Source organism: Liolophura sinensis, chromosome 12 (assembly GCF_032854445.1).
Source record: "Liolophura sinensis isolate JHLJ2023 chromosome 12, CUHK_Ljap_v2, whole genome shotgun sequence".
NCBI classification, from domain to species: domain Eukaryota; kingdom Metazoa; phylum Mollusca; class Polyplacophora; order Chitonida; family Chitonidae; genus Liolophura; species Liolophura sinensis.
In genome coordinates, this window is record NC_088306.1 from 10,234,997 (window position 1) to 10,256,609 (window position 21,613).

Sequence of the window (21,613 nt, forward strand, 5' to 3'; positions counted from 1 at the left end):
TTTTTACTGCTAAATCTCTTTTGAATATTTATTTACCACATTCATTATTAAAGACGCAAGCAGGAAATAGTGCACTTTAAAGGTATTATTCGCACTGAAAAGTGCCCCGTTTGGAAAAATTCCACCCTGCCCATTTTTGTTTAAAAATAGGGGCCTGGTAATGATTGGGCAACCAATGTGGTACCCCAAGGCATTAGCATTGACATGAAATAACATGTAAAACACAATGGCAGGAGAGAGATGTTCCATCGTTGAGGCCTTATAGGCATATGAATAAATGTTAATTACAAATTCTTGATTTTAGCCTCAAGTTTATATTCAGTATTAAGTTTCCAAGTGTATAATTTATATTTTAGGGTCAAGTGAATCTAAACAGTACTACAATGTGATGACATGAGTAGGAATGGCACAACTCGATGAGGTTGTTGATGTTTTGTCAAAGCTATATTACTCTCTCTCTTCTAAAACATAGGCAGTGTCGGCTGTCAAGATGTTTGATTGATACCTGGTGATGCAGTTATTTTTCCTTTGATTTACTGTTTTTTGGGGTTTTTTTTTTCATCCAAAAACCTGTCAACCATCTAGTAAATAAAATACATGTATGGTAAAATGATTGGTCAGTTCCTTATGGTCAGGCTGCTCATGATAAGGTCTGACAGCAACATGCAGATAATCGTGGGTTTCCCCAGTGCTCTGCCAGGTTTCCTTCCACCATAATGTTGTCCACAGTTGTAGAAGTGAAATATTTTTGAGTGCGATGTAAAACACGTAAACAAATAAACAAATACATCAATCAGTCAGTCAGTCAGTTTTATTATTGTCTGTTTATAACTTTTATATACCGTTCTGGTACTATTATTAAACGTTGTTAAACATGACTAAATTACTGATGTTGTACAATGCCAGGTGACATGTGACAGTGTTTACCGCAGCCAGAAGGCCCGGGTGTGGGGTGAATTAATCCCCGCCGGTCACTGCCGCCTCCTCCTGCCCTCGGGGCAGTACACCCTGGTCAAGCTTAGCAGCCCTGGTCCGTACAAAACGTAAGTATCTTTGTGTAGCCACCCTCTGGCAGTGTAGTCCAATCACATGGAATTGAATGGCTAAGTTAACAAGAAATATATGCTTTCCAAGCAGTCTCTTCAAGTGTGTTCAGACAAGTTTAGGCTAGAGATAAGAGATAACATAGAGATAAGGAAGGGACTCTCCCAAACTAATGCGACTTACAGTAGTTGCTAACGTTGCCAGTGTAAAGCCGACAGACCTGATTATGCAAAATATATATTCAATGAAGCAGCTACAGTGTGACAGCTCCCACCTCGTCTTGCCCGAACCAGCTTGAACTGGTGCGATTTCCCGAAATGCTCATTCACCTTATTCACACATCACCTGTTTTTTTTTCCCCCTTCAACTAAGCACCCTTCCATTCTATAGTTCAGACAGCAGGGTGATTAGATGACAATAAATTCCATGAATTTCTAAATGATGGATTCTGTATGTAATACCTCTGTCTGAATCTTCAGGTGTGTGGATTATGCTCTGGAGTGGTGTGCCTGGTGTAATACACCTGTCAGAGATAGGACTCAGTTCTACGCCAATGCCACCCTCCCCAACTCCTCCAGAGATGTGTAAGTGGAAAACAGTATTTTTTTGATTTCTGTTTTAAGTTTTTTCTATTTTACTTTTATGTCCTAATATGCACTGAATCAGAGAATTTCACGGTATTGGTGCTAGTTTGAGTTGAGTTATGTTTGCGGATAGCCTAGGGGAGTTTTGAGCTTGAACTCTTTTATTGATAGAGGTAGAAAAAGTCCCAACTGTGCCGTGTGACCTGTCAAAATTGTTATGCAACTATTTTTGATCACTCATACTGTAACATGGGTGTCCTTAAAAAGTTTAGAGTAGACGTGTGATGAAGAAAATTGAGAAGCTGAACGTTTTATGAACTAGAGAAGCTCCCAAAGGAAAGAGGTATTATTTGTGCCTCAGGAAAAGGATGAGACAGGTGATCAATAAATTAATGTCAACAAAGGTGGCCTGACATTTTTCACAAGTCACATGGCACAGTAGGACTATTTTTACCTCTGATGACAAAAGAGTTTCAACACGAACCTCCCCTATTGGCAAGCATGGGATCATGTTTACCATCAGCAGTGTAAAGATGTTATTTATATTTTTTCATTTATTTGATTGTTCTTTACGTCACACTGAAGAATTTATTTTTCAGTCAGTATAGTTGGTAGATGAAACCAGAGTGCCGTGGAAAAATCACCCACCTGTGGCTAGTTCCTGGTGAACTTCACACATGTGACAGTACAAATAAGCACACCTCTTTGGTGGAAGACAAAATGTTGGGCTCCACAAACAACCACATGGGTGCTGGTGATGGCAAGTGGCCACGAAGACTCTTTTGAATGAAAAGCAAGCACCTTCAACCCTTTAGGCCGTGGCCCACTCCTTATAATACCCTTAGTATTTATCTTATTAGAACTGTTTTTATGGTTGAAAGGCATTTGCCGTAGAAAGTGACCGGCCCGGTTCTTAGAGTGTCCGCTTTGGGAGTTGGTAGGTCCAGGGCCTATCCTGGTCACACCTGAGATCTTAAAAGAGGAAGTTGTAGCTTCCTTGCTTGACGTTCAGCATTTAGAGGATAGTGCAGCGACTGGTTGACCGTATTAGTATAATGGCTCGGACGAGGCGGCTTACTTGCCTTCGGTAAGCTGTCTCAGTGAAGCAGCACTGGATAATAGAGGGGTGGAAATACTCCTTCGTCATCATATGACTGAAAAATTGTTAAGTACGATGTTAAACCCCAAGCACTCACTCACTCTATAGAAAGTGTTGTTTCAAGTTAAATGCTCCAAATCAACAACGTTCATGTTTTTTTTTTGTTTTTTTTTTAATAGAGATGGTAATAAATAGTGGATATGATGAAAATGATAATTAAAATATAATTTAAATATTCAAACATCGAGTACTACGTAGAATACATACGTCACACAAACAAATCGAAAAGTAAATAAAATCCAAGAGTTGTAATTGTCTCTCTATTTTTGGTTTCCTGCAGATCTCCTGATACCGAGTTAAGGAAAATCAACTGCTTTAACTGTATCCTTTGCGACTTTATACTGTAACCATGGTTGTGGTGCTTGTCTTGTAAGGCTTGTTATGGTGTTCTAGTGGCACTTTTCTGTAACAATGTGTATTCTCCATTGCCTATCCGTTACACCAAGTCAGTTATGTTTTTTACAGTTTATTGTCTATTTGTCTGTCAGCTTTGTGGTTGTGTTTATTCGTCCACCACACGCTGTCAGTTACATTCTTGTCTGTGTATTCTTCATCTTCTAGTTTTCACCATTGTCTAGTTATCACCATTGGCGAGTTATCACCATTGCCTAGTTATCACCATCATCTGGTTATCACCATTGTCTAGTTATCACCATTGCCTAGCTATCACCATTGCCTAGTTATCACCATTGTCTAGTTATCACCATTGCCTGGTTATCACCGTTGTCTAGTTATCACCGTTATCTAGTTATCACCGTTGCCTAGTTATCACCATTGTCTAGCTATCACCCAATATCCAGCGGATTCTTTGCTATTTAACTCCCTTTGTGTGGCATGCAGCACCCTGTGTTGGCATTCTTCGTCATTCTCTCCCCATCGTCTGTTATTCCAGGTCTATTCCATTCTTTGTTCTCTATTATTCATTCTCCATCCTGTGCTGATTGCATTCTTCGTCATTCTCTCCCCATCTGTTATCCCAGGTCTATTCCATTCTTTGTTCTCTATTATTCATTCTCTATCCTGTGCTGATTGCATTCTTTGTCATTCTCTCCCCATCGTCTGTTATCCCAGGTCTGTTCCATTCTTTGTTCTCTATTATTCATTCTCCATCCTGTGCTGATTGCATTCTTTGTCATTCACTCCCCATGGTCTGTTATGCCAGGTCTGTTCCATTCTTTGTTCTCTGTTATTCATTCTCTGTCCTGTGCTGATTGCATTCTTTGTCATTCACTCCCCATGGTCTGTTATCCAGGTCTATTCCATTCTTTGTTCTCTATTATTCATTCTCCATCCTGTGCTGATTGCATTCTATGTCATTCTCTCCCTATCGTCTGTTATCCCAGGTCTATTCCATTCTTTGTTCTCTATTATTCATTCTCCATCCTGTGCTGATTGCATTCGTTGTCATTCACTCCCTATCGTTTGTTATTCCAGGTCTATTCCATTCTTTGTTCTCTATTATTCATTCTCCATCCTGTGCTGATTGCATTCTTTGTCATTCACTCCCCATCGTCTGTTATGCCAGGTCTGTTCCATTCTTTGTTCTCTGTTATTCATTCTCCATCCTGTGCTGATTGCATTCTTTGTCATTCACTCCCCATGGTCTGTTATCCCAGGTCTATTCCATTCTTTGTTCTCTATTATTCATTCTCCATCCTGTGCTGATTGCATTCTTTGTCATTCACTCCCCATCATCTGTTATCCCAGGTCTGTTCCATTCTTTCTTCTCTGTTATTCATTCTCTGTCCTATGCTGATTGCATTCTTTGTCATTCACGCCCCATCGTCTATTATGCCAGGTCTATTCCATTCTTTGTTCTCTATTATTCATTCTCTATCCTGTGCTGATTGCATTCTTCGTCATTCACTCCCCATGGTCTGTTATTCCAGGTCTATTCCATTCTTTGTTCTCTGTTATTCATTCTCCATCCTGTGCTGATTGCATTCTTTGTCATTCACTCCCCATGGTCTGTTATTCCAGGTCTATTCCATTCTTTGTTCTCTATTATTCATTCTCCATCCTGTGCTGATTGCATTCTTTGTCATTCACTCCCCATGGTCTGTTATTCCAGGTCTATTCCATTCTTTGTTCTCTATCATTCATTCTCCATCCTGTGCTGATTGCATTCTTTGTCATTCACTCCCCATGGTCTGTTATTCCAGGTCTATTCCATTCTTTGTTCTCTATTATTCATTCTCCATCCTGTGCTGATTGCATTCTTTGTCATTCTCTCCCCATCGTCTGTTATCCCAGGTCTATTCCATTCTTTGTTCTCTATTATTCATTCTCCATCCTGTGCTGATTGCATTCTTTGTCATTCACTCCCCATCGTCTATTATGCCAGGTCTGTTCCATTCTTTGTTCTCTATTATTCATTCTCCATCCTGTGCTGATTGCATTCTTTGTCATTCACTCCCCATCGTCTGTTATGCCAGGTCTATTCCATTCTTTGTTCTCTGTTATTCATTCTCTGTCCTGTGCTGATTGCATTCTTTGTCATTCACTCCCCATGGTCTGTTATCCCAGGTCTATTCCATTCTTTGTTCTCTATTATTCATTCTCCATCCTGTGCTGATTGCATTCTATGTCATTCTCTCCCTATCGTCTGTTATCCCAGGTCTATTCCATTCTTTGTTCTCTATTATTCATTCTCCATCCTGTGCTGATTGCATTCGTTGTCATTCACTCCCTATCGTTTGTTATCCCAGGCCTATTCCATTCTTTGTTCTCTATTATTCATTCTCCATCCTGTGCTGATTGCATTCTTTGTCATTCACTCCCCATCGTCTGTTATGCCAGGTCTGTTCCATTCTTTCTTCTCTGTTATTCATTCTCTGTCCTGTGCTGATTGCATTCTTTGTCATTCACTCCCCATGGTCTGTTATCCCAGGTCTATTCCATTCTTTCTTCTCTATTATTCATTCTCCATCCTGTGCTGATTGCATTCTATGTCATTCTCTCCCTATCGTCTGTTATCCCAGGTCTATTCCATTCTTTGTTCTCTATTATTCATTCTCCATCCTGTGCTGATTGCATTCGTTGTCATTCACTCCCTATCGTTTGTTATTCCAGGTCTATTCCATTCTTTGTTCTCTATTATTCATTCTCCATCCTGTGCTGATTGCATTCTTTGTCATTCACTCCCCATCGTCTGTTATGCCAGGTCTGTTCCATTCTTTGTTCTCTGTTATTCATTCTCCATCCTGTGCTGATTGCATTCTTTGTCATTCACTCCCCATGGTCTGTTATCCCAGGTCTATTCCATTCTTTGTTCTCTATTATTCATTCTCCATCCTGTGCTGATTGCATTCTTTGTCATTCACTCCCCATCATCTGTTATCCCAGGTCTGTTCCATTCTTTCTTCTCTGTTATTCATTCTCTGTCCTATGCTGATTGCATTCTTTGTCATTCACGCCCCATCGTCTATTATGCCAGGTCTATTCCATTCTTTGTTCTCTATTATTCATTCTCTATCCTGTGCTGATTGCATTCTTCGTCATTCACTCCCCATGGTCTGTTATTCCAGGTCTATTCCATTCTTTGTTCTCTGTTATTCATTCTCCATCCTGTGCTGATTGCATTCTTTGTCATTCACTCCCCATGGTCTGTTATTCCAGGTCTATTCCATTCTTTGTTCTCTATTATTCATTCTCCATCCTGTGCTGATTGCATTCTTTGTCATTCACTCCCCATGGTCTGTTATTCCAGGTCTATTCCATTCTTTGTTCTCTATCATTCATTCTCCATCCTGTGCTGATTGCATTCTTTGTCATTCACTCCCCATGGTCTGTTATTCCAGGTCTATTCCATTCTTTGTTCTCTATTATTCATTCTCCATCCTGTGCTGATTGCATTCTTTGTCATTCTCTCCCCATCGTCTGTTATCCCAGGTCTATTCCATTCTTTGTTCTCTATTATTCATTCTCCATCCTGTGCTGATTGCATTCTTTGTCATTCACTCCCCATCGTCTATTATGCCAGGTCTGTTCCATTCTTTGTTCTCTATTATTCATTCTCCATCCTGTGCTGATTGCATTCTTTGTCATTCACTCCCCATCGTCTGTTATGCCAGGTCTGTTCCATTCTTTGTTCTCTGTTATTCATTCTCTGTCCTGTGCTGATTGCATTCTTTGTCATTCACTCCCCATGGTCTGTTATCCCAGGTCTATTCCATTCTTTGTTCTCTATTATTCATTCTCCATCCTGTGCTGATTGCATTCTATGTCATTCTCTCCCTATCGTCTGTTATCCCAGGTCTATTCCATTCTTTGTTCTCTATTATTCATTCTCCATCCTGTGCTGATTGCATTCGTTGTCATTCACTCCCTATCGTTTGTTATTCCAGGTCTATTCCATTCTTTGTTCTCTATTATTCATTCTCCATCCTGTGCTGATTGCATTCTTTGTCATTCACTCCCCATCGTCTGTTATGCCAGGTCTGTTCCATTCTTTGTTCTCTGTTATTCATTCTCTGTCCTGTGCTGATTGCATTCTTTGTCATTCTCTCCCCATGGTCTGTTATCCCAGGTCTATTCCATTCTTTGTTCTCTATTATTCATTCTCCATCCTGTGCTGATTGCATTCTTTGTCATTCACTCCCCATCATCTGTTATCCCAGGTCTGTTCCATTCTTTGTTCTCTGTTATTCATTCTCTGTCCTATGCTGATTGCATTCTTTGTCATTCACGCCCCATCGTCTATTATGCCAGGTCTATTCCATTCTTTGTTCTCTATTATTCATTCTCTATCCTGTGCTGATTGCATTCTTCGTCATTCACTCCCCATGGTCTGTTATTCCAGGTCTATTCCATTCTTTGTTCTCTATTATTCATTCTCCATCCTGTGCTGATTGCATTCTTTGTCATTCACTCCCCATCGTCTGTTATCCCAGGTCTATTCCATTCTTTGTCCTCTATTATTCATTCTCCATCCTGTGCTGATTGCATTCTTTGTCATTCACTCCCCATCATCTGTTATCCCAGGTCTGTTCCATTCTTTCTTCTCTGTTATTCATTCTCTGTCCTATGCTGATTGCATTCTTTGTCATTCACGCCCCATCGTCTATTATGCCAGGTCTATTCCATTCTTTGTTCTCTATTATTCATTCTCCATCCTGTGCTGATTGCATTCTTTGTCATTCTCTCCCCATCGTCTATTATGCCAGGTCTGTTCCATTCTTTGTTCTCTATTATTCATTCTCTATCCTGTGCTGATTGCATTCTTTGTCATTCTCTCCCAATGGTCTGTTATTTCAGGTCTATTCCATTCTTTGTTCTCTATTATTCATTCTCCATCCTGTGCTGATTGCATTCTTTGTCATTCTCTCCCCATCGTCTGTTATCCCAGGTCTATTCCATTCTTTGTTCTCTATTATTCATTCTCCATCCTGTGCTGATTGCATTCGTTGTCATTCACTCCCTATCGTTTGTTATTCCAGGTCTATTCCATTCTTTGTTCTCTATTATTCATTCTCCATCCTGTGCTGATTGCATTCTTTGTCATTCACTCCCCATCGTCTGTTATGCCAGGTCTGTTCCATTCTTTCTTCTCTGTTATTCATTCTCTGTCCTGTGCTGATTGCATTCTTTGTCATTCTCTCCCCATGGTCTGTTATCCCAGGTCTATTCCATTCTTTGTTCTCTATTATTCATTCTCCATCCTGTGCTGATTGCATTCTTTGTCATTCACTCCCCATCATCTGTTATCCCAGGTCTGTTCCATTCTTTGTTCTCTGTTATTCATTCTCTGTCCTATGCTGATTGCATTCTTTGTCATTCACGCCCCATCGTCTATTATGCCAGGTCTATTCCATTCTTTGTTCTCTATTATTCATTCTCTATCCTGTGCTGATTGCATTCTTTGTCATTCACTCCCCATGGTCTGTTATTCCAGGTCTATTCCATTCTTTGTTCTCTATTATTCATTCTCCATCCTGTGCTGATTGCATTCTTTGTCATTCACTCCCCATGGTCTGTTATCCCAGGTCTATTCCATTCTTTGTCCTCTATTATTCATTCTCCATCCTGTGCTGATTGCATTCTTTGTCATTCCACTCCCCATCATCTGTTATCCCAGGTCTGTTCCATTCTTTCTTCTCTGTTATTCATTCTCTGTCCTATGCTGATTGCATTCTTTGTCATTCACGCCCCATCGTCTATTATGCCAGGTCTATTCCATTCTTTGTTCTCTATTATTCATTCTCCATCCTGTGCTGATTGCATTCTTTGTCATTCTTCCCCATCGTCTATTATGCCAGGTCTGTTTCCATTCTTTGTTCTCTATTATTCATTCTCTATCCTGTGCTGATTGCATTCTTTGTCATTCTCTCCCAATGGTCTGTTATTTCAGGTCTATTCCATTCTTTGTTCTCTATTATTCATTCCTCCATCCTGTGCTGATTGCATTCTTTGTCATTCTCTCCCCATCGTCTGTTATCCCAGGTCTATTCCATTCTTTCTTCTCTATTATTCATTCTCTATCCTGTGCTGATTGCATTCTATGTCATTTCTCTCCCCATCGTCTTGTTATCCCAGGCCTATTCCATTCTTTGTTCTCTATTATTTATTCTCTGTCCTGTGCTGATTGCATTCTTTGTTGTTTATTCTGCACTGTGTAGTGTACCCTGTCAGTATATTATAGCTGTCATTATAATTATAGCTTTCTATTTCCGAAGATCGAAAAATATTCTGTTAACATCCTACTTTTCCTGCACAAAATTCCTATACTTACACTATGTGTTTTGTCCAAAGTGGGCTGAGATCCCTGTTCTGGTTATCCAAATACTGTCACTGGTTGTCTGAGACATTATATGTGGTGTCCAAGACATCATATTTGGTGTCCGAGACATCATATGTGGTGTCCGAGACATCATATGTGGTTGTCCGAGACATCATATGTGGTGTGCGAGACATCAAACACGTATGTGGTGTCCGGGGACATCGCATGTGGTGTCCGAGACATCATACACATATGTGGTGTCCTAGGACATCACATGTGGTGTCTGAGACATCATATGTGGTGTTCGAGACATCATACACGTATGTGGTGTCCAGAAATGCTGTAAATGTTGCAGTATTGAAACCGCCTTTTTGTAGGATATAGCTTTGTGACCATGTCAAATAATTTTGACCCCAAAATAAAAAAGTTCAAATGATATAATGTAGATTTAGCAATGTGGCATGAATTAAAACTATAAACCAACAAACAGTCCGAATCTGAATATTGAGTTATTTAATCTGGATATGTCAAAATGAAACTGATTATTGAGTGACTTAACTCTGATATCTTAGATGTTGTGGAGAACACTGTTTTGAAACACCAGAGCCTTGGGGTGGGCCCCTCGGGAGATGGTTGCCGTTTTGCTCCTCTTGACGGACTCTGCTACAGGACCTCAGATGCCCCTTCAGTCACAACTTCCACAAACAGTTCCGACAACGATCAGATTAAGAGTTTTGATGACGTACGCAGAGCCCTTCAGAAAACGTCCAGGGTTATCAGTGATATCGATTCCTTGTTGTCCGCACGCAAGTAATTTCTTGAAGGATTAAGATATTTGTATATGTTAACCGACCAATATTTTAGCTAGTTTCAGGGAAGTGTTTTATGAAAAACATTCTGTTTCATTGCTGTGTTTTAAGTCTAGTTCTGTGTAGTGCTAGCACTTTCTGGCTGATGAACGGTAGCATTTTTTTGTGCGTAAAAGTGAAAGGTGCTTTACACTGACTGTGGCTTTTGGTGTGGAATAGAAAACACATGTTCACTGCTGGTAAGTCCTGGACATGTGGAAAATGGCAGTGTCTCAGTATGATATTAAATAACAATTTCTGATTTATATCTTGGTGATGGCATGGGCAATTTTTCATCTGAATGAATTCGAAACCTTTCTGCTTTTCTTGTGTTTTGAAAATGGTTGCCAGAGTGCTTTTATATTTCGCCTGCTCTGAAAGTGACCTTATTGTATTTGCATTTTTAATCATGATTAGAGGGTATGCAGACCTTTGGTTAAAATATCGCTGCCTTGGTGTAGGTAAATGCCCCGGTTTGACTCTGGGAACAGATTATCTAAGTTGAATTACTTATTGAATTAATCATGATTAAAGGGCATGCAGACCTTTGGTTAAAATATCGCTGCCTTGATGTAAGTAAATGCCCTGATGGGACTCTGGGAACAGATTATCTAAGTTGAATTACTTATTGAATTAATCATGATTAAAGGGTATGCAGACCTTTGGTTATATTATCGCAGCCTTGATGTAGTTAAATGTCCTGATTTGACTCTGGGAACAGATTATCTAAGTTGAATTACTTATTGAATTAATCATGATTAAAGGGCATGCAGACCTTTGGTTAAAATATCGCTGCCTTGGCGTAAGTAAATGCCTTGATTTGACTCTGGGAACAGATTATCTAAGTTGAATTACTTATTGAATTAATCATGATTTAAGGGCATGCAGACCTTTGGTTAAAATATCGCTGCCTTGGTGTATGTAAATGCCCTGATGGGACTCTGGGAACAGATTGTCTAAGTTGAATTACTTATTGAATTAATCATAATTAAAGGGCATGCAGACCTTTGGTTAAAATATCGCTGCCTTGGTGTAGTTAAATGCCCTGATTTGACTCTGGGAACAGATTATCTAAGTTGAATTACTTATTGAATTAATTATTTTACTCATGCTGCAGATTCTGTAGAGAAAAGCAAATGGAGAACCTCATCAGTCGTTTGTAGACATTTTTCCAAAGATGGAAAGCTTTAATATGGCGTATTGAATGTGTTTTTTTGTTATCTATTTCAGCTGAAAGCAATTGTGCTTCTAACTTATTTGAAAGAAATGGTTATTTGTAGGCTATAAGGAAGACAGTAACTTTCTATACACAGTATAGCTCTTCCAAAAAGCATACTGAATTGATGATTGGCTGAGAGTGGAGATAGTCCATCCAAGGTTAAAGCATGTAACAATGGTCACAATATCGGCAAATGACCTAAAATTTCTCCCCCAAAACTACATTTTTAGAGGCTCATGAATGTTATAAAATCTTTCTCCTAGTGCTGAAACTTCCGTAGTAAGATATCATCCCACTTTCCAGACAAACCTCAGAATGGCAATCTTGACCAATGCTATTCAGGAATCAGGTAAAATGTACAAAAAAATTGTAGAACGCACCAAAGTATGAACACACCACACACCAAAGCATGAATGCACCACTTACCAAGCATGAACGCACCACATAGCAAAACATGAACTCACTTGTTACCAAAGCATGAACGCACCATGTGGTACCAAAGCATGAAAGCACCACATACAAAAGCATGAACGCACCACGTACCAAAGCATGAATGCACCACGTACCTAGGCATGAGCGCACCACGTACCAAATTATAAATGCACGATGTACCAAAGCATGAATGCACGACGTACCAAAGCAACGACACACCACATACCAAAGCATGAACACACCACATACCAAAGCATGAACGCACCCCATACCAAAGCATGAACGCACCACATACCAAAGCATGAACGCACCACATACCAAAGAATGAACACACCAAGGACCAAAGTATGAACATACCAATTACCAGAGTATGAACACACCAGCTATCAAACAATGAACTCACCACTTACCAAAGCATAAACGTACCACTTTTCATAGGATGAACACACCACGTATCAAAGCATGAACACACCACATACCAAGACATGAACATACCACTTAGCAAAATTTTAACCAATACTTTCTGAACCATCGACTAGCGCTCATTCAGTATTGTTTTTTTTTTTTTTTAATTTATACTTTTTTGTTTTATTACAGTGCACTAGTTGATTTTTGATAGCCAAAGCTACTCAGTGGGATTTATCATTTCATTATATTATAAATAATATATAACTTATTTTATTTTTCTACTTTCGTTCATGCCATGAACAAGGGATATTTTACCGATTAGAACAGCTTTTTGGCTTACGGCCAATTGTCCAGATTTGTGTAAAATGATAGTCGAGATTGAAAGTTTAATATCGCACTAAGATCATACTGCGCCATAACGAATTCCAAGAGGTTAGTTAATATCAACTTCAAATGTCACTACAGATTTTCAAAAGAGCAGGGAACTGGCGACATTTAACCCAATGAAATTGTGTTGTAAAGATTCTAGTCAACAATAACATGTGTTTTTACCTCTTGAAAACTTTAGTCAGGAACCAGTGATTCACTTTTTTTAAAATCATTTTTAGCTCGCCTGTACGAAGTAAAGAGAGGTATTATGAGAAGGGGTTAGATAGTGTCGGTGGCGGTGTCCACTTTCGTTTAAGTTTTTGGCCAAGCATAGGGTTGCAGTGGCTCTGCAGTCCTTACGCATACAATAAAGTTATACCTGTGACGGTATAATATTTTTGGCCTTACCTGTTGATTTAGTGGCAAGATCTTAGCACTGCCTGATTAGAGAATAATATCTGTGTATTGCAGAGTCGTTCATTCTACTTTATTTTCATTTAGAAGTCATTATTTGAACGCATGACATGATTTGAACATAATGCCGTTGTACGAACTGCTCAATCAGGCCAGCTACCGTATTTTCAGAATGCTTTGTTTTATGTCCTGTCTTAATTTTCTATTCTTGAGTACGAGAAAGTAAGAGCTCCTCTGATTTTCTAGAGATGACGAATAATTGACCTTGACTAAGTTTCTGAAGGTCATGAATTCCAGTATTCTAGACCTCCGCCATCAGGGCAATTGTCATTTTACTTGCACTTACCCTGAGTAACATGGAAATGAATACGAAAGTCGGCTTCAGGTCTGCCAGCATCCTGCGGATGGTCTTGGGTTTCGAACCCGGTTTCCTCTCAACATAATGCTAGGCGGCGGCGTGTAAGTGAAATATTCTTGAGTACGGAGTAAAACACCAATCAAATGATGAAGTCTGCTTCACAGTCTCAAAGTCCAAAGATAACGTACGCTTTTGTTGCCGTTCTTAATTTACACATGGAGCGTTATTGTCCTATCGTTCGGGCATCCTATAATTTCAGGTTATTATCAGCCATAGTTCACAGAATATGATCCAGTGTTGTTCATTTCCTTATACCTTCCCGTCTCATTTTCACCTCTGTCATTACCTCAAGTGAACTGCGCTGTCTTGTTTCCCCTGTATGTCCTCTATGTTCGACTACATGAATTGCAAGACTCGTTCTATAGTTATGTGGCAAAACCCAGTTCCGACCTTGACCTATTTTTAGTTGAAGTTAGATTACAACATAGGATTGTAAATACATTAGCATTTATATCCCTGAAATGGTCTTTGGGAACATAGGGCCTAATACTGATATTGAATCGAGCTTACGACTGACGGGTGCCTACGTTGGACTTATTTTTCTTTGTATAACAACGATGTTGTTGCACAAAAGAATATTCACAATTTGTATATATAAATATTTGTAATAAGATAGTTTCAACTAAAATGCTCGTTTCATATGTATATAAAAATCTTTTCCACTTCAAACTTTGTTACTAGCGATTTTCCGCTCTCTTCCTCAAATTGTACATACTTGTTATCTATTTTGTAGAAGAATTTAAAATGGAATAAAATTTGTTTTATCGAGTAATACTTCACTCTCGGGCGTTTTATTGTTTGTGTGTCCACTTTACTCTTCCGTTTGCTCAGCCTTTGTCATATGGCACTTTACCACGTCCTATAGCACTTCTGATCAACTGGCCTAGCTTCTAGTGACAGATCAAGTTATCGCTAGGCACTTTCCTTTTAATGGCCGTCTTTAGTTTTGTATCATACTCGAGTGTCCCGGAGACAACTGGCCATTGATCAGTGAGGCGCCATCTATTTGGGTGTCCCGGAGACCACTGGCCGTAGACCAATGAGGAGTCCTCTTTTGGGACCTCCCTGAGACAACTGCCCATTGACCAATGGGGAGTCATCTACTGGGACGTCCCTGAGATAACTGGCATTGACCAATGAGGTGTCATCTACTGGGACGTCCCTGATACAACTGGCCATAGACCAGTGAGGTACCATCTACTGGGGTGTCTCAGATACAACTGGCCATTGGCCAATGAGGCGCCATCTACTGGGGTCTTCCGGAAACCACTGGCCATTGGCCAATGAGGAGTCATCCACTGGGCTTTCCCAGAGACAACTTGCCATTGACGAATGAGGTGCCATTATTCAGACGTCCCGGAGACAACTGGCCATTGATCAGTGAGGTGCCGTCTATTTGGGTGTCCAACATTACAGCGAGGCTAATCTGACACATGACCAACATTACATCCAGCCGTATCGGTCGCACGACCAACATTACATCGCGAGTATCTGATGCACAACCAACATTATATCACGTACCTGACGTACGACCAACATTACATCAGATCATATTTGACGTGCGATCAATATTACAGCGAGTTTTATTTGAAGCACAGTCAATATTACTTATTTGAAGCACGAATAACATTACAGCGACCCTTATCTGACGCACGACCAACATTATAGCCAGTCTTACGTGACCCACGACCAACATTACAGGGAACCTTATCTGACGCAGGACCAGCATTACACCGAGTCTTATCTGACGCATGACCGACATTACAGCCAGTCTTTCCTGACGCACGGCCAACATTACACCTCTTCGTATCTGACGCACGACCAACGTTACATCACATTGTATTTGACGCACGGCCAACATTACAGCCAGTCTTGTCTGACGCATGCCCAACATTACAGCCACTCTTGTCTGACGCATGCCCAACATTACAACCAGTCTTATCTGACGCATGACCAACATTACAGCCAGTCTTATCTGACGCACGACCAACATTACAGCCAGTCTTATCTGACGCATGACCAACATCACATCGTGTCGTATCTGACACACTGTCATCATTACATCAGATCATGTCGTATCTGACACACTGTCATCATTACATCGAGGCATATCTGACACATGACCAACATTACACCGCGTCTTATCTGACGCATGACCAACATTACACCGTGTCGTATTTTACGCATGACCAACATTACACCGCGTCGTATCTGACAAGGAGTCTCACCTCACTCACGAACCCATTTCTTACTCGCACTTGACCTTGGAACGTGCATGGTTTTTAATGTTACTGACTCAGATCCATCTTTTTTTCCCCGACAAACTGCTGAGTTCCGCGTTCACACTTGTATCCAAATGAAAATAAAACTGACATGACTTCGTGAAATTCCAACCACTTATGTGAACGTTTCTTATGAGATTGTTCTGTTTTCGTTCCACTAGTCGAAACGAAAAATCGATCAGTGTGAACATGGCTTTAGGTTATAGATCTGGTCTGATGATGAGCTCAGTAACCCTCGTAAACACCATTCGGGTCGTGAATTTGGTGGGAGAAACGAGGCGGAATCATTCGGACAATTTCGCCAGTCGTGTCTACGAAACAAGATGGCGACCGAGTATGCGGTTCGTTCTTCTGTCCTGCTGGCAGCGAGTAGCTTATAGCTTTTATTGTTTTACCACAGTGACATCGAGGACATGTGTGGGCAGAGGATGAGAAGGTTTATAAATTGTTAGCCGACATCTGAGTAAACTTTTCACGGGCCTGTTTTGTGCTAAACTTCCCAAGGTGAAGGTCACAAACTCGATCCGTCAGATAACTTTCGAGTTCACGAATTGTATTTACGAGTCGTGAGGTCGTGAATTCGAAAATACGACTTGCAGGTATGCTACCGAACGCAGCAACAGCATTTCTCCAAAACGTTACAGGCTTAATCTCTGTCGTCTTTGATATGACTTCACGCGACATTTGATGGAAGATGGCTTTTTTTCACATGGTGAGCTAAGTAACAACACAGAAACGCCATTTTTCTTACAACTCAATGTTGACCCATGGCTTTTATTTTTGTACAGATGTAAATGTGTTCACATCTTCACATATATCATATTTCACTCGTATTCATTTACATAAATATTTGGGAAGATAGTTAAATGGTCCATTCAAAACAACAGAAAAGTGGTATGAAATAATATGAATGGAAGTCATGGTGGATTTATTACGTGTGAAAGGATAGCGGGCTTGTCATTTTTTAAAACTTTGCTCTTCCTGTTCGATTGCAATCAAAGTCCAATCTGCAACTAGCGCTGTAGGTGAAGCAAAGGGCTACAAAATTTCAGGAAGTAACCTTCCTGGGAATTGATTTTTCCATCTCGCCACGGCTCTTGCTTTTAATTTTTGAGAAGGTCTACTCGTATAGGGGTGCTTAAAAATAGTGTGAGGCGATATAAGTTTCTTGAGTCATTTTAAGTTTCTTGAGTCATTTTTTTCTTTGCTTGACCGACCCCGGTATATATAGTATACATCTCACTATTCCTCTTTTTAGCCAACTAATGGTAAAGTTTAATAGGCCAAAATGTGTGTCATAAAACAATTTCTCAAAGCCGCCGAGCTTAACGCGTTTCTCGATTGGCTTAGACGTTATGCTATCTTCTCATGAATATTTATATAGATCCTATAAGGTTTGAATGGTTGAGACAAACAAACATGCGAAAAAGGGAAGAATTGTGGACAATTAACCCCTATGCGCAAATGTAGACAACTTAATTTAGAATTTGACACGAAATCAAAATTTACCACCCAAATATCACAGCCAGTAATCTTTAGACATTCTACAGTCTTAATATTCACGACGAACAATATAAATGTACAATAGCCACTTGCCTACATGGATGTGGCTTCCGCTTTTAAGATAATAGATCACGTGGTCGCCTAGCAACAAAGGCCAAGGTCATCTCCATGATCAAAAGACCGGTTAATGTGTAATGTTTTGGAAGCGGTAATTTCTGTTATATGTAAGGATACCATGTGTCATAAATATATCTGGCTGATAGCCAGTTAACTATGATATGGTACTGAAATGATCTCTGTTTATAGTGTACGGTTGGGTCGGAATATTATAATACAGAGGAAAATGGTGATCTACAGAACACAAAGATGCTCCACTTTTAAGGGAATGCGCTGATGTATGGGGCAGAAAATTTATCAAAATAAACACAAAATTTATCCAACAGCTAAGGGAAAAGCCTAATATGTAGAACCCTAAGTTAAGCAACAAAACACAACATTCATCCACATTTAAGGAAATTAACTAAAAAAAACAGAACAAAGTTTGATCACAGAAAAAAAGAAACATCAGCAGAAGTAGTGCCCAAAGTTAAACGTTTTTAGAGAGAAAAAATTCTTATTTTTGAATGTGGAAGTTCACTTGTAAATTAGGTGTCTTATGCTAAAGCCTTCCGACAACAGGCTAAAGTTGCTGATAATATATTTAGCAAACCAAAATGTTTACGATGTGAGAGCAAATTATTCTGTCTGCAAATCTCCCCTCCCAAGAAACAAAATGTGTCTAAAATATTTACATTTATTTATGTGTATGATTAAATTCTTACGCCGTACTGAAGAATATTTAACTTATACGACGGCGACCAACATTGTTGTTTGACGGAAAATGCTTTACAAAAATATATGCATACTTAAAGCCTTTTAAAACGAAAAATACTTTACGAAATCTAGATCTTGGATACCCTTGAACAGTATCAGATATGGCGTGGTAGACGAACTACCCACCAGTCAGTTTTCGGGTGCGACTCAGATCTCCAGGCTGAATGTTTGAGTTTTTTCAGAGGCTCATGTACTGGACAAAGTTACTGACATAGTAGACGCTTAAACCAAATGATTATATTCGTCATACTGGTGGAGTAACTGTCAATTTTCGTCATGTATTCAAAATGTTGGGTTTCTCCATATTGCAAGAGTTTAAACGGATGCTATGGAAACAGGGACCGGAAGTGACAAGTGAATTAAAGCGGAAGTATACAAGCACTTATCGCTGACTGGTTGACTTATGCACCAATGGCGAGCGCAATAATGAGAGCAAACGAGAGTGCTATCCACTCAGCTTGGGTTCGGCTCACAGAACTTGGCTGTTTCTGCGCGTCTTTCACGTGTTGAATCATCTCGTCCACCGCATCCTCCATCACCTGGAGAGGGACAGCGGCCAACCCAAGGATTACGTCGTGGAATTGCTTCAGATTAAACTTGTCACCTGAAATCACAAATGAACGTGGAAAAGCCATTTACGCTCATGAAAAACTGAAATTCTGCTGGAAAAGTTCGTCAATTACTTGCTAGTGGTCGATGGTTTACTCCAGTCTCGCCACGAGACCGACTGACTTCGTGTTTAAGTGAGTATTCTTAATTAAGGCATTTAACACCAATGAATCATATCATATCATATATCATTATATTTTATGCAGAAAAACTGAGTTTATACCTAAAAACTCTTCTATTACACAAACATAAACGAAAATAAATCGCTCACAAATAATTTTCATCAAATTGAGACAGCACCGTTCACCATCATTTCATGGAACTCATCTTCTGGTCGAGCGAAATATTTTGTTTAATTTTTTTTTATTAAAAAGTTTAAAGATTTCCTACTCAATGAGTCCGTGACCAGTGTTTCTGAGAGTAGACTAAAACACTAAAAAACAAAAAAACAAGAACAAACAAACCTAGTTCCAGTTGAGCTTTTCGACGTAGTTCCAGTATTTTTATCTCGCCGTACTTGTATGCGCATGCCTGTCCAGGCCACGTGATGTATCTGTCGATCTCCACCTCGATGTCAGGACGGTCCGATGACGTGTAGTTTAACATGTACTGTATGGCTTCTTCTCTTTCCCAGCTACATCAACAACAGTGGTTTTACTTTAGAATAAGGGATTACTTTAGAATAAAGAAATTAAAAGACTATAGGTACGTAATTGTATTTCATAAAAAAATGTCAAAGACACACTGAGGTCGCTCTGTATGTTTCAGCGGTTCAGAAAACCTCCATTGTTATGGAAATACTCTAAATACTTAACCAAAGATTTGAAATCACCGAGTCGAAGCCGGAAAACATATACTGGCTTACTTCTTCATTACTGCGTAAGTACCCGGATTCAACCTACCCTAGAGAATGGAGTCCAGTGTCCACCACTAATCTGCAAGCACGGTAGATCTCTCCAGCATATCGACCCAGTCTGAAAGGGCAAGCAACGATAACTCATGTGCGACTTGTTGGTCTATGTTCTGTGCTTCGTAAGCTTTTGCCCTCTACACGTGGTGCGGGGGACCGGATATAAAATTTCTTTTCTGATAAGTTGTCTGTGAGGAGCTGCTTCCGCAAAACATACAGTGATAATCGTTTTTCACATAAGTCTGTGGTGGCTGGAACATTTCACGCTTTTGTTTATGTCCATTAATATCCTTTTTAAAAAATCACTTAAATTTTGACTTCGTTTATCTCTCTCTGTATCCTCCTCATGAGTTTACTTTAGCATTTCTCATATTGCTGCATGTAGTCAATGTCAATGCCGGCATAATAACAATGCTATCTTACTGGAATGTCAATGTTGAAAGACACCCGGCTTGAACCTACATCAGACACTGTGTAGGCCACTGACACCAGGCCACCGGTAGTAAGAATGTCTGTTATTCAGAGTGGTAGGTCTGGATTACAGGAAATGTTAACGTCCCTGGCATTACATAGATCTGGACTCAACTTTTCAGTTTTAGCGATTTAGCTTCAGAAAGAGGTTGTGCAAAGATTAGTAGTCTGTTGTAATCAGAAGTACGGGCTGGGGAATTGAACCAGTGATCTCTTAGAGTCCAGCCCACACGTTCACCAGTGGAGTAAAGGGAAATTCCCTCCAGGCCAGAGGTTGATAACGCTAATATCATATCAGTAAGAGTATAAAGAGTGGCTATGGATGAAATCAGCCTATTGGAACTGTTCATCTTTTATATAGCTGAAATCACACCTTTATCTATTCAGTGTTTTGGAGCAGCCTGAGATTTTACTTATCTTCTGTACGTTTTGTGGTACAGCTCAGCCATAGGTCTAGTTGGATGTTAAGAACGGTTAGTCCTTTACTGGTATGTCTATCCGTCCGTCATTCCGTATAAAAACACCTTGTGTTTTTTTTTCGTAACTATTCAACATGTTTGATTGAACACAGGAGCCTATCACCAATGCGGTCGCTGTGAGTTCAAGTCCAGCTTTTGCCGGCTTCCTCACCAGCCGTACGTGGGAAGGTCTGTCAGCAACCTGAGGATGGTCGTGGGTTTCCCCCCGGCTCTGCCTTGTTTCTACCCACCATAATGCTGGCCGCTGTCGTATAAGTGAAATATTCTTGAGTACGGTGTAAAACGCCAGTCAAATAATTAAATAAATATTTGACTGAAACTTGGTATATGGTTTGATCATGATAAGTTATAAAGATCGAATGTGATTGTCCGGCCTTTGCTTCTGTTTCGGACAAAATTATGGCTGTTTTTGTTTTGTTGTGGACTTTGACATGGCTGTAATTCTGCCGGCTCAAACCCAAGGTGAAGGTCACGCTTTGCAACACATCCAGAACACAAAAGTGTAAACTTACAGTTCGTATTCATCCTTGTACAGTTCCATCTCCTCGCCCAGGTATTCAGAGTAGAGTCCCCAGCCCTAGTAAGACAAGTAAACAACAGGTATAAATCTTAACATGTTCAGAGTAGAGCTCCCCGTCCTAGTAATACAGGTAAACCACAGGTGTAAACCTAATCATATTCAGAGTACGGTCAACAGCCCTGGTAAGACAGGTAAACCACAATATAAACCTTATCATATTCAGAGTACGGTCAACAGCCCTGGTAAGACAGGTAAACCACAATATAAACCTTATCATATTCAGAGTACGGTCAACAGCCCTGGTAAGACAGGTAAACCACAATATAAACCTTATCATATTCAGAGTACGGTCA

At 40.0% G+C, this 21,613-nt stretch overlaps 2 protein-coding genes across 4 annotated transcripts in view; one reads left to right on the forward strand and one right to left on the reverse strand.

Annotated features, from left to right (window-relative positions):
* The window catches only part of LOC135479481 (uncharacterized protein C5orf34 homolog), a 26,889-nt gene extending 15,891 nt beyond the window's left edge, over positions 1-10,998 (forward strand). Inside the window, exons 9-12 of the mRNA XM_064759331.1 lie at positions 907-1,043; positions 1,524-1,628; positions 3,068-3,108; positions 10,078-10,998. Of these exons, the coding sequence (XP_064615401.1) occupies positions 907-1,043; positions 1,524-1,628; positions 3,068-3,108; positions 10,078-10,319 (525 nt within the window). The 3' untranslated portion in view covers positions 10,320-10,998. The remainder of the gene's footprint in view (positions 1-906; positions 1,044-1,523; positions 1,629-3,067; positions 3,109-10,077) is intronic.
* A 5,649-nt stretch (positions 10,999-16,647) lies between these two features.
* Positions 16,648-21,613, reverse strand: part of LOC135479048 (uncharacterized) — a 38,408-nt gene continuing 33,442 nt past the window's right edge. For all 3 annotated transcript variants that reach the window (XM_064758760.1, XM_064758763.1, XM_064758761.1), the window contains 4 exons: positions 21,253-21,317; positions 19,783-19,854; positions 19,345-19,514; positions 16,648-18,875 (listed from right to left, as the gene is read on the reverse strand). In XM_064758760.1, coding sequence (XP_064614830.1) covers positions 18,673-18,875; positions 19,345-19,514; positions 19,783-19,854; positions 21,253-21,317 — 510 coding nt within the window. In that variant the 3' untranslated portion in view covers positions 16,648-18,672. The remainder of the gene's footprint in view (positions 18,876-19,344; positions 19,515-19,782; positions 19,855-21,252; positions 21,318-21,613) is intronic.